The sequence below is a fragment of the Gobio gobio genome, assembly GCF_949357685.1.
Source record: "Gobio gobio genome assembly, chromosome: 4".
Classification (NCBI taxonomy): Eukaryota; Metazoa; Chordata; class Actinopteri; order Cypriniformes; family Gobionidae; genus Gobio; species Gobio gobio.
Window position 1 is genome coordinate 2,372,803 of NC_137100.1, and position 12,799 is coordinate 2,385,601.

At 33.2% G+C, this 12,799-nt stretch overlaps 1 protein-coding gene across 2 annotated transcripts in view; it reads right to left on the minus strand.

The window, feature by feature from the left end:
- Nucleotides 1-12,799, minus strand: part of ciz1a (cdkn1a interacting zinc finger protein 1a) — a 43,755-nt gene that overhangs the window by 4,571 nt on the left and 26,385 nt on the right. For both annotated transcript variants that reach the window (XM_079815395.1, XM_079815394.1), the window contains exons 10-14: nt 11,210-11,340; nt 11,030-11,123; nt 5,872-5,985; nt 5,653-5,766; nt 3,736-3,814 (exon numbers count right to left, since the gene is read on the minus strand). In XM_079815395.1, the coding sequence (XP_079671521.1) occupies nt 3,736-3,814; nt 5,653-5,766; nt 5,872-5,985; nt 11,030-11,123; nt 11,210-11,340 (532 nt within the window). The remainder of the gene's footprint in view (nt 1-3,735; nt 3,815-5,652; nt 5,767-5,871; nt 5,986-11,029; nt 11,124-11,209; nt 11,341-12,799) is intronic.

Here is a 12,799-nt window from a genome sequence, read left to right on the forward strand (position 1 = left end):
ATGAATATAAAGGCTAATATAGTGAATATAGTGAATCTATAGGCTAATATAGTGAATCTATAGGCTAATATAGTGAATATAGTGAATCTATAGGCTAATATAGTGAATCTATGGGCTAATATAGTGAATCTATAGGCTAATATAGCGAATATAGTGAATCTATAGGCTAATATAGTGAATATAGTGAATCTATAGGCTAATATAGTGAATATAGTGAATCTATAGGCTAATATAGTGAATCTATAGGCTAATATAGTGAATATAGTGAATCTATAGGCTAATATAGTGAATCTATAGGCTAATATAGTGAATATAGTGAATCTATAGGCTAATATAGTGAATCTATGGGCTAATATAGTGAATCTATAGGCTAATATAGCGAATATAGTGAATCTATAGGCTAATATAGTGAATATAGTGAATCTATAGGCTAATATAGTGAATATAGAGAATATATAGGCTAATTTAGTGAATATAGAGAATATATAGGCTAATATAGAGAATATAGAGAATATATAGGCTAATATAGTGAATATAGAGAATATATAGGCTAATATAGTGAATATATAGGCTAATATAGTGAATATAGAGAATATATAGGCTAATATAGCGAATATAGAAAATATATAGGCTAATATAGTGAATATAGAGAATATATAGGCTAATATAGTGAAAATAGAGAATCTATAGGCTAATATAGCGAATATAGTGAATCTATAGGCTAATATAGTGAATATAGAGAATATATAGGCTAATATAGTGAATATAGAGAATATATAGGCTAATTTAGTGAATATAGAGAATATATAGGCTAATATAGAGAATAGAGAATATATAGGCTAATATAGTGAATATAGAGAATATATAGGCTAATATAGCGAATATAGAGAATATATAGGCTAATATAGTGAATATAGAGAATATATAGGCTAATATAGTGAATATAGAGAATATATAGGCTAATATAGCGAATATAGAGAATATATAGGCTAATATAGTGAATATATAGGCTAATATAGCGAATATAGCAAATATATAGGCTAATATAGTGAATATATAGGCTAATATAGCGAATATATAGGCTAATATAGCGAATATAGAGAATATATAGGCTAATATAGTGAATATATAGGCTAATATAGAGAATATATAGGTTAATATAGTGAATATAGTGAATATATAGGCTAATATAGTGAATATATAGGCTAATATAGAGAATATATAGGTTAATATAGTGAATATAGTGAATCTATAAGCTAATATAGTGAATCTATAGGCTAATATAGGCTAATATAGTGAATCTATAGGCTAATATAGTGAATCTATAGGCTAATATAGCGAATATAGTGAATCTATAGAGAATATATAGGCTAATATAGTGAATCTATAGGCTAATATAGCGAATATAGTGAATCTATAGAGAATATATAGGCTAATATAGTGAATATAGAGAATATATAGGCTAATTTAGTGAATATAGAGAATATATAGGCTAATATAGAGAATATAGAGAATATATAGGCTAATATAGTGAATATAGAGAAGTTATAGGCTAATATAGTGAATATATAGGCTAATATAGTGAATATAGAGAATATATAGGCTAATATAGCGAATATAGAGAATATATAGGCTAATATAGTGAATATAGAGAATATATAGGCTAATATAGTGAATATAGAGAATATATAGGCTAATATAGCGAATATAGCGAATCTATAGGCTAATATAGTGAATATAGAGAATATATAGGCTAATATAGTGAATATAGAGAATATATAGGCTAATATAGTGAATATATAGGCTAATATAGAGAATATAGAGAATATATAGGCTAATATAGTGAATATAGAGAATATATAGGCTAATATAGTGAATATATAGGCTAATATAGTGAATATAGAGAATATATAGGCTAATATAGTGAATATAGAGAATATATAGGCAAATATAGTGAATATAGAGAATATATAGGCTAATAGCGAATATAGAGAATATATAGGCTAATATAGTGAATATATAGGCTAATATAGCGAATATAGCAAATATATAGGCTAATATAGTGAATATATAGGCTAATATAGCGAATATATAGGCTAATATAGCGAATATAGAGAATATATAGGCTAATATAGTGAATATATAGGCTAATATAGAGAATATATTGGTTAATATAGTGAATATAGTGAATCTATAGGCTAATATAGTGAATATATAGGCTAATATAGAGAATATATAGGTTAATATAGTGAATATAGTGAATCTATAAGCTAATATAGTGAATCTATAGGCTAATATAGTGAATCTATAGGCTAATATAGTGAATCTATAGGCTAATATAGCGAATATAGTGAATCTATAGGCTAATATAGTGAATATAGAGAATATATAGGCTAATATAGTGAATATAGAGAATATATAGGCTAATTTAGTGAATATAGAGAAAATATAGGCTAATATAGAGAATATAGAGAATATATAGGCTAATATAGTGAATATAGAGAATATATAGGGAATATATAGGCTAATATAGTGAATATAGAGAATATATAGGCTAATATAGCGAATATAGAGAATATATAGGCTAATATAGTGAATATAGAGAATATATAGGCTAATATAGTGAATATAGAGAATCTATAGGCTAATATAGCGAATATAGTGAATCTATAGGCTAATATAGTGAATATAGAGAATATATAGGCTAATATAGTGAATATAGAGAATATATAGGTTAATTTAGTGAATATAGAGAATATATAGGCTAATATAGAGAATATATAGGCTAATATAGTGAATATAGAGAATATATAGGCTAATATAGTGAATATATAGGCTAATATAGTGAATATAGAGAATATATAGGCTAATATAGCGAATATAGAGAATATATAGGCTAATATAATGAATATAGAGAATATATAGGTTAATATAGTGAATATATAGGCTAATATAGTGAATATAGAGAATATATAGGCTAATATAGCGAATATATAGGCTAATATAGCGAATATATAGGCTAATATAGCGAATATAGCAAATATATAGGCTAATATAGTGAATATATAGGCTAATATAGCGAATATATAGGCTAATATAGCAAATATAGAGAATATATAGGCTAATATAGTGAATATATAGGCTAATATAGAGAATATATAGGTTAATATAGTGAATCTATAGGCTAATATAGTGAATATATAGGCTAATATAGCAAATATAGAGAATATATAGGCTAATATAGTGAATATATAGGCTAATATAGAGAATATATAGGTTAATATAGTGAATCTATAGGCTAATATAGTGAATATATAGGCTAATATAGAGAATATATAGGCTAATATAGTGAATATATAGGCTAATATAGTGAATATATAGGCTAATATAGAGAATATATAGGCTAAAATAGTGAATATAGAGAATATATAGGCTAAAATAGTGAATATAGAGAATATATAGGCTAATATAGTGAATATAGAGAATATATAGGCTAATATAGTGAATATATAGGCTAAAATAGTGAATATAGAGAATATATAGGCTAATATAGTGAATATAGAGAATATATAGGCTAATATAGTGAATATATAGGCTAAAATAGTGAATATATAGGCTAAAATAGTGAATATAAAGCTTTCAGGATGTTTTAAAGGTACAGAGACCTCTTATGTGTCCTTTTTGATTTCTCATGACCCATGAGATTCTGTATCTCGGTGGCTGATTATTACGCACCATACACTGTGTCTGCGTCGAACTCCTCGTCTTCGGCCAGATCTTCCAGTGTGACCTCCATCTGCGCAGACACGCCCTCCTGGAAGAGACGGCACATATTCACACATTCAGACGCTTGAGGATGCGTTTGGGCTCTACTAGAGCAGGTCTTCCTGCTCGAATCAGGGCTTGACGCTTACTTTTTCCCATGGTGCACCTGTGCTCCGAAGTTTAAATATTAAAGAACGCGTTAAGAAACTTTAGGGGCGTAACTTACTATTTCTGCATTTATAAATCACACTGTAACAGATTTAGCCACACTAGTGTTATTGTAATATCACTGAGATACTGTTTTTGTTAACTATAATAACACTAGTCAAATCTATATATTTAATAATGTGTCAAATAATGTTCTAAGTGTTTCCTGTGATGGGGCGTCCCAGACTGAAGATACAAGAGTTTACTTTAAATTAAAATCACATACAGTTTAAGTAACTAAATAATAACCGGGTGAAAATCGGACACACGTGTGACTTTTATTTAATAAACAAGCCTGAAATACAGCAGGACTCTTATTTTGAAATGTGTGCTTTATTATTGCAGGAGCTCGTTCAGATTCAGATGAGGAGATCAAATATGCGATCATACAACATTGTCATAATGGATCAGCATTAGTTCATGTGGCATAAATGTGCGCTATTGATTGGTCGAGCCTGTAGAAGGTTTAAATCCTGAAGGTGGCGCTGTTGTGCGATCTACAGGCTCACATTTATTTGAAGAAATCAGAGGTTTTTGAAGTTTAATAATCACATTAGACAGTATCACCATTTATGTACACACTGAAGAAAGATGATGTGAAAAATCATAATAGCACCTCTTTAAATAATATCATAAACTACTCGACTAATGGCTTCAATGAGCCAGATCTGGGAAGTGAATGCATGCCAGTGTTCATTTTAACAGCAAATTTTGATTTAGTTTTAGTCATATTTTAGTCGCCTGATTGTTTTTAGTTTTAGTCTAGTTTTAGTCGACTAAAATCTAATGAGTTTAGTTCAATTGTAATACATTAAGCATTTAAGCGTTACATAACCGACTGTCACTTGAACTGAAATTGACATCATTTTGTTTTTTACATTAAAAATACAAGAGAGAGCTCAATTCACTTTTTTCCCCCCTTTTTTTTAATCTATATAGTTTTTATAACTTTGTATTTCTGTATTAGTCAGTAGGCCATATCAGGTTAAGCTAAAGCTTCAAATAAGTTTGTTTATTTATTTTTATTTCAGTTAACATTTATTTCAAGTAATGAAGATTTTTTTAAATGGTTTTAGTGAACTATTATAACCCTGATACTTTATTGAATATGTGTCAAATACTGGTCTTTCCTCCTGACTATGAATTAAATGGGAATGTAATTAAATTCAGTTTATTGTGTAAGCAAAAACGAATATATAATGCGTGACTTTTAATGATAAACAAGCTGGAAATACACCAGGACTCTTATTTTGAAATGTCTGCGCCTCTATTGCAGATGCAGGAGCTCATTCAAGTTCAGATGAGGAGATATGAAACATATTACTATATAAACATCGTAAAGTAAACATTGTCATTATTCATCAGCATTAGTTCATAAACACTGGCCTGGCATAAATGTGTGTTATTGATTGATTGAGCCGCTCTGGAGCGATGGATTGGGGATGTTTGTGTGTTTTCCAGCCGTTAGATCCGCATCTGAGACTCAGGACACATTTTCATCTCGTTTTTATTTGTTGACGAAAATGACAGTAGGTTTTCGTTATAGTTTTTGTCATCCAACACTAGTTTTTATTTAGTTATCGTCTCGTTTTCGTCAGTGAAAAAAGGTTGTTGACGAAAATTATGACGAAAATGATTCGTCAACTAAATGAACTCTGGTCTGCATGGGTGGAGCTGTACCTTCCCGTTCTCCTCTTCCTCCCTCTCTTCATCGCTGCCGTCTCCATCCTCTTCTCCCAGTAACACTCCAGCGTTCAGCGGATCCGCTCCATCTTTCCCCGACTCCTTCCACAGCTGCAGCCACACAACACATTCTCACTGAGACTGAAGAAAGGCTCAGATGTGTAACGTTTAACCAATGCAATATTGCCTGACACAAACGAGCATGAGATGCATCACCTGCTCCACCCGCTGCTTGTGCTCCGCCGACTGCATGTGCTCCACAAACTCTCTGGCCGTCCGGAAGTGCATCTTACAGACGGTGCAGGTGGTGCTGGGGGAGTGACTGCAGCGCTGCACACACACACACACACACACACACACACACACACACACACACACACACACACACACACACACACACACACACACACACACACACACACACACACACACACACACACACACACACACACACACACACACACACACACACACACACACACACACACACACACACACACACACACACACACACACACACACACACACACACACACACACACACACACACACACACACACACACACACACACACACACACACACACACACACACACACACACACACACACACACACACACACACACACACACACACACACACACACACAGGGTTACGGATACATGAGGAGCTTCTAATACATCATAAAAGTGCATCTGTCCATCATAAAAGTGCATCTGTCCATCATAAAAGTGCATCTATCCATCATAAAAGTGCATCTGTCCATTATAAAAGTGCATCTGTCCATCATAAAAGTGCATCTGTCCATCATAAAAGTGCATCTATCCATCATAAAAGTGCATCTGTCCATTATAAAAGTGCATCTGTCCATCATAAAAGTGCATCTGTCAATCATAAAAGTGCATCTATCCATCATAAAAGCGCATCTGTCCATCATAAAAGCGCATCTATCCATCATAAAAGCGCATCTATCCATTATAAAAGTGCATCTATCCATTATAAAAGCGCATCTATCCATTATAAAAGTGCATCTATCCATTATAAAAGCGCATCTATCCATTATAAAAGTGCATCTATCCATCATAAAAGTGCATCTATCCATCATAAAAGCGCATCTGTCCATCATAAAAGTGCATCTATCCATCATAAAAGTGCATCTGTCCATCATAAAAGCGCATCTATCCATCATAAAAGTGCATCTATCCATCATAAAAGTGCATCTATCCATCATAAAAGCGCATCTATCCATTATAAAAGTGCATCTATCCATCATAAAAGTGCATCTATCCATCATAAAAGCGCATCTATCCATTATAAAAGTGCATCTATCCATCATAAAAGTGCATCTATCCATCATAAAAGCGCATCTATCCATTATAAAAGTGCATCTATCCATCATAAAAGTGCATCTGTCCATCATAAAAGCGCATCTATCCATCATAAAAGCGCATCTATCCATCATAATAGAGCATCTATCCATTATCTCTCCATCATAAAAGTGCATCTTTCCATCATAAAAGCGCATCTATCCATCATAAAAGCGCATCTATCCATCATAAAAGCGCATCTATCCATCATAAAAGTGCATCTATCCATCATAAAAGCGCATCTATCCATCATAATAGAGCATCTATCCATTATCTCTCCATCATAAAAGTGCATCTTTCCATCATAAAAGCGCATCTATCCATCATAATAGAGCATCTATCCATTATCTATCCATCATAAAAGCGCATCTATCCATCATAAAAGCGCATCTATCCATTATAAAAGTGCATCTATCCATCATAAAAGCGCATCTATCCATCATAAAAGTGCATCTATCCATCATAAAAGCGCATCTATCCATCATAATAGAGCATCTATCCATTATCTCTCCATCATAAAAGTGCATCTTTCCATCATAAAAGCGCATCTATCCATCATAAAAGCGCATCTATCCATTATAAAAGTGCATCTATCCATTATAAAAGCGCATCTATCCATTATAAAAGTGCATCTATCCATTATAAAAGTGCATCTATCCATTATAAAAGCGCATCTATCCATTATAAAAGCGCATCTATCCATTATAAAAGCGCATCTATCCATTATAAAAGTGCATCTATCCATCATAAAAGTGCATCTATCCATTATAAAAGCGCATCTATCCATTATAAAAGTGCATCTATCCATTATAAAAGTGCATCTATCCATTATAAAAGCGCATCTATCCATTATAAAAGTGCATCTATCCATTATAAAAGCGCATCTATCCATTATAAAAGTGCATCTATCCATTATAAAAGTGCATCTATCCATCATAAAAGCGCATCTATCCATTATAAAAGTGCATCTATCCATTATAAAAGCGCATCTATCCATTATAAAAGTGCATCTATCCATTTTAAAAGCGCATCTATCCATTATAAAAGCGCATCTATCCATTATAAAAGCGCATCTATCCATTATAAAAGTGCATCTATCCATCATAAAAGTGCATCTATCCATCATAATAGAGCATCTATCCATTATAATAGAGCATCTATCCATTATCTCTCCATCATAAAAGTGCATCTTTCCATCATAAAAGCGCATCTATCCATCATAAAAGCGCATCTATCCATTATAAAAGCGCATCTATCCATTATAAAAGCGCATCTATCCATTATAAAAGCGCATCTATCCATTATAAAAGTGCATCTATCCATTATAAAAGTGCATCTATCCATTATAAAAGCGCATCTATCCATCATAAAAGCGCATCTATCCATTATAAAAGTGCATCTATCCATTATAAAAGCGCATCTATCCATTATAAAAGTGCATCTATCCATTATAAAAGCGCATCTATCCATTATAAAAGCGCATCTATCCATTATAAAAGTGCATCTATCCATTATAAAAGCGCATCTATCCATCATAAAAGCGCATCTATCCATTATAAAAGTGCATCTATCCATTATAAAAGCGCATCTATCCATTATAAAAGTGCATCTATCCATTATAAAAGCGCATCTATCCATTATAAAAGCGCATCTATCCATTATAAAAGCGCATCTATCCATTATAAAAGCGCATCTATCCATCATAAAAGCGCATCTATCCATTATAAAAGCGCATCTATCCATTATAAAAGCGCATCTATCCATCATAAAAGCGCATCTATCCATTATAAAAGCGCATCTATCCATTATAAAAGTGCATCTATCCATTATAAAAGCGCATCTATCCATTATAAAAGCGCATCTATCCATTATAAAAGTGCATCTATCCATCATAAAAGCGCATCTATCCATTATAAAAGCGCATCTATCCATTATAAAAGCGCATCTATCCATTATAAAAGTGCATCTATCCATTATAAAAGTGCATCTATCCATTATAAAAGTGCATCTATCCATTATAAAAGCGAATCTGTCCATCATAAAAGTGCATCTATCCATCATAAAAGCGCATCTATCCATTATAAAAGTGTATCTATCCATTATAAAAGCGCATCTATCCATTATAAAAGTGTATCTATCCATTATAAAAGCGCATCTATCCATCATAAAAGCGCATCTATCCATTATAAAAGCGCATCTATCCATCATAAAAGCGCATCTATCCATTATAAAAGTGTATCTATCCATTATAAAAGCGCATCTATCCATCATAAAAGCGCATCTATCCATTATAAAAGCGCATCTATCCATCATAAAAGTGTATCTATCCATTATAAAAGCGCATCTATCCATTATAAAAGTGTATCTATCCATTATAAAAGCGCATCTATCCATCATAAAAGCGCATCTATCCATCATAAAAGCGCATCTATCCATCATAAAAGCGCATCTATCCATTATAAAAGTGTATCTATCCATTATAAAAGCGCATCTATCCATTATAAAAGTGTATCTATCCATTATAAAAGCGCATCTATCCATTATAAAAGTGTATCTATCCATTATAAAAGCGCATCTATCCATTATAAAAGCGTATCTATCCATTATAAAAGTGTATCTATCCATTATAAAAGCGCATCTATCCATTATAAAAGCGCATCTATCCATCATAAAAGCGCATCTATCCATTATAAAAGCGCATCTATCCATCATAAAAGTGTATCTATCCATCATAAAAGCGCATCTATCCATCATAAAAGTGTATCTATCCATTATAAAAGTGCATCTATCCATTATAAAAGTGTATCTATCCATTATAAAAGTGCATCTATCCATTATAAAAGTGCATCTATCCATTATAAAAGTGTATCTATCCATTATAAAAGTGCATCTATCCATTATAAAAGCGCATCTATCCATTATAAAAGCGCATCTATCCATTATAAAAGCGCATCTATCCATCATAAAAGTGTATCTATCCATTATAAAAGCGCATCTATCCATCATAAAAGTGTATCTATCCATTATAAAAGCGCATCTATCCATCATAAAAGCGCATCTATCCATTATAAAAGCGCATCTATCCATTATAAAAGCGCATCTATCCATTATAAAAGCGCATCTATCCATCATAAAAGCGCATCTATCCATTATAAAAGTGCATCTATCCATCATAAAAGCGCATCTATCCATTATAAAAGTGCATCTATCCATCATAAAAGCGCATCTATCCATCATAAAAGCGCATCTATCCATCATAAAAGCGCATCTATCCATTATAAAAGCGCATCTATCCATTATAAAAGCGCATCTATCCATCATAAAAGCGCATCTATCCATCATAAAAGCGCATCTGTCCATCATAAAAGCGCATCTATCCATCATAAAAGCGCATCTATCCATTATAAAAGTGCATCTATCCATTATAAAAGCGCATCTATCCATTATAAAAGTGCATCTATCCATCATAAAAGCGCATCTATCCATCATAAAAGCGCATCTGTCCATCATAAAAGTGCATCTATCCATTATAAAAGCGCATCTATCCATCATAAAAGCGCATCTATCCATCATAAAAGCGCATCTGTCCATCATAAAAGCGCATCTGTCCATCATAAAAGCGCATCTATCCATTATAAAAGTGCATCTATCCATCATAAAAGCGCATCTATCCATCATAAAAGCGCATCTGTCCATCATAAAAGCGCATCTATCCATTATAAAAGCGCATCTATCCATCATAAAAGTGCATCTATCCATCATAAAAGCGCATCTATCCATCATAAAAGCGCATCTGTCCATCATAAAAGCGCATCTGTCCATCATAAAAGCGCATCTATCCATCATAAAAGCGCATCTGTCCATCATAAAAGTGCATCTATCCATCATAAAAGTGCACTTAAATAGTAAATTAAAATAGAAAAGTTAAATTCAAAATATGAATAAAACTATAACCCGGCTAAAAGAGCTGAAGTGTGATTGTGAAAGGTGTGGATGTGGCCGCTCACCTTGTGCTCTCGGCTCCGCCGGTGCTCCATGACGTTGCTGGTGAAGTGAGTCTGGCAGGTGGAGCACCATCTCTGCAGGCCTGGTCTCTTCTCACTGGAACAGGTCAGAGGTCAGAGGTGACGGGGTCAGAGGTGTGCCAGTGATGCTGTAGTGTGGCATGAATGTGGCGTAAATCTCACCCGTCTTTGCGCGCTCCCTGCAGAGACTCCTGGACCCGCGGCAGCAGTGTGACGAGACAGGCGTTGCTCATGTGCTGGATCTCCATCATCTTCTGCTGGTGCGTCAGGCCGTTCATATGGCTCTGGAAATTCTGCACAACAATAATCATGTTCTCACTTGGGGTTTTGATTTTAAATCAAGTCATTTACTCGAGAAGCAAAATGACTTGTGCCCTTTTTCAAAGTCTTGATTTCTTGAGTATTACAGAGCTTTTCATGCTCAAACAGCAACAATACACACACATTACACACACATTACACACACATTACACACACATTACACACACATTACACACACATTACACACACATTACACACACATTACACACACATTACACACACATTACACTAGGGTTGTGCCGATGGATGATGATGCCACGCCCTGGTTGCGAGTGCGACACACACTAATCCGCTTCTATAGTATTAGTTAAACTAAAAACGTAGCAGGGATTGCTCTGTAAATTAAATTGAGAATGTAACTATGCATATATGCTATTTTAAATACTGTAGTCTATGCCAGATATATGTATAGCCTACATTTTGAAATCATTTGAGGCTGAAACATCTATAAGCATGTTTATTTTAGCACCTCCGTCAGTGAAACAACACAGCCTATAAAACATTTAAACGATTTTCAGTAAATAATGGTAGCCTAAAGAATATAAGAAAATTAAATAGTTAGAAAAATATTTGAGTCATACTATTTCCCCGCAATGATGCGTCTTATACCGCTCTGCGCTTTGAGAGGAATGAAGAAACGTTTATAATCCCCTGCGAAAATGGGTGCGACGTGAGTGAAGATTTGGGAAAGGAAACGAGATGTCCATTGGGATAAAATGGACTAGGCCTATTGTTAAAAATCACGGAAAATCGAGTGACCAGATCCAGATCACAAAACAGAATAAAGAAGTGCTATCTGATCATTATATCCGTTCTAGGCTAAACAAAGCTTTGTGCTTCACTCCTGTGGTAATACTCACGTGAAACAGCTTCACATACAAAACACTGGGTTAGTAAAATAATGAAATTAATTTTTAAAAGTAGAAAATAGTATTTATGTAAAGAGATATATTAAAATATAAAGAGCTCAACTCTTAAGTGGAAGGAAGCTATTTTTTCCCCCTCACGTGCAAACTAGCGGATTAATCATTATCTGGGTTAGTAAAAATAACGAAATGATAGTTTTAAGTAGAAACTAGTATTTATGTAAAGAGATATAGTATATTATCTACCTATTTACCTACAAACCAGCTTCGAGCTTCAGCTTTATTTTGAAATATGATCATATTCTCTGGCTAAATATTTTAGAACGCATCGCCTTAATGTTTCCATGGATGTTTCTCACATGACACACAGCTCAGCTGTATCGGGTTTATTTCGTTTTTTCTTTTTGTTCAAAATATTCACAAACTTCTTAACTGTGTCACGAACTATCTAATGTTCAAATGTGTGAGTGAATGTGTGTTAGTTGATCTATAAAGCGCAATGGGCGGCGCCATGTTAGTTTATGCCTCAGAATCGGATCTGTCGGATTTACAACACTTGAGTTCA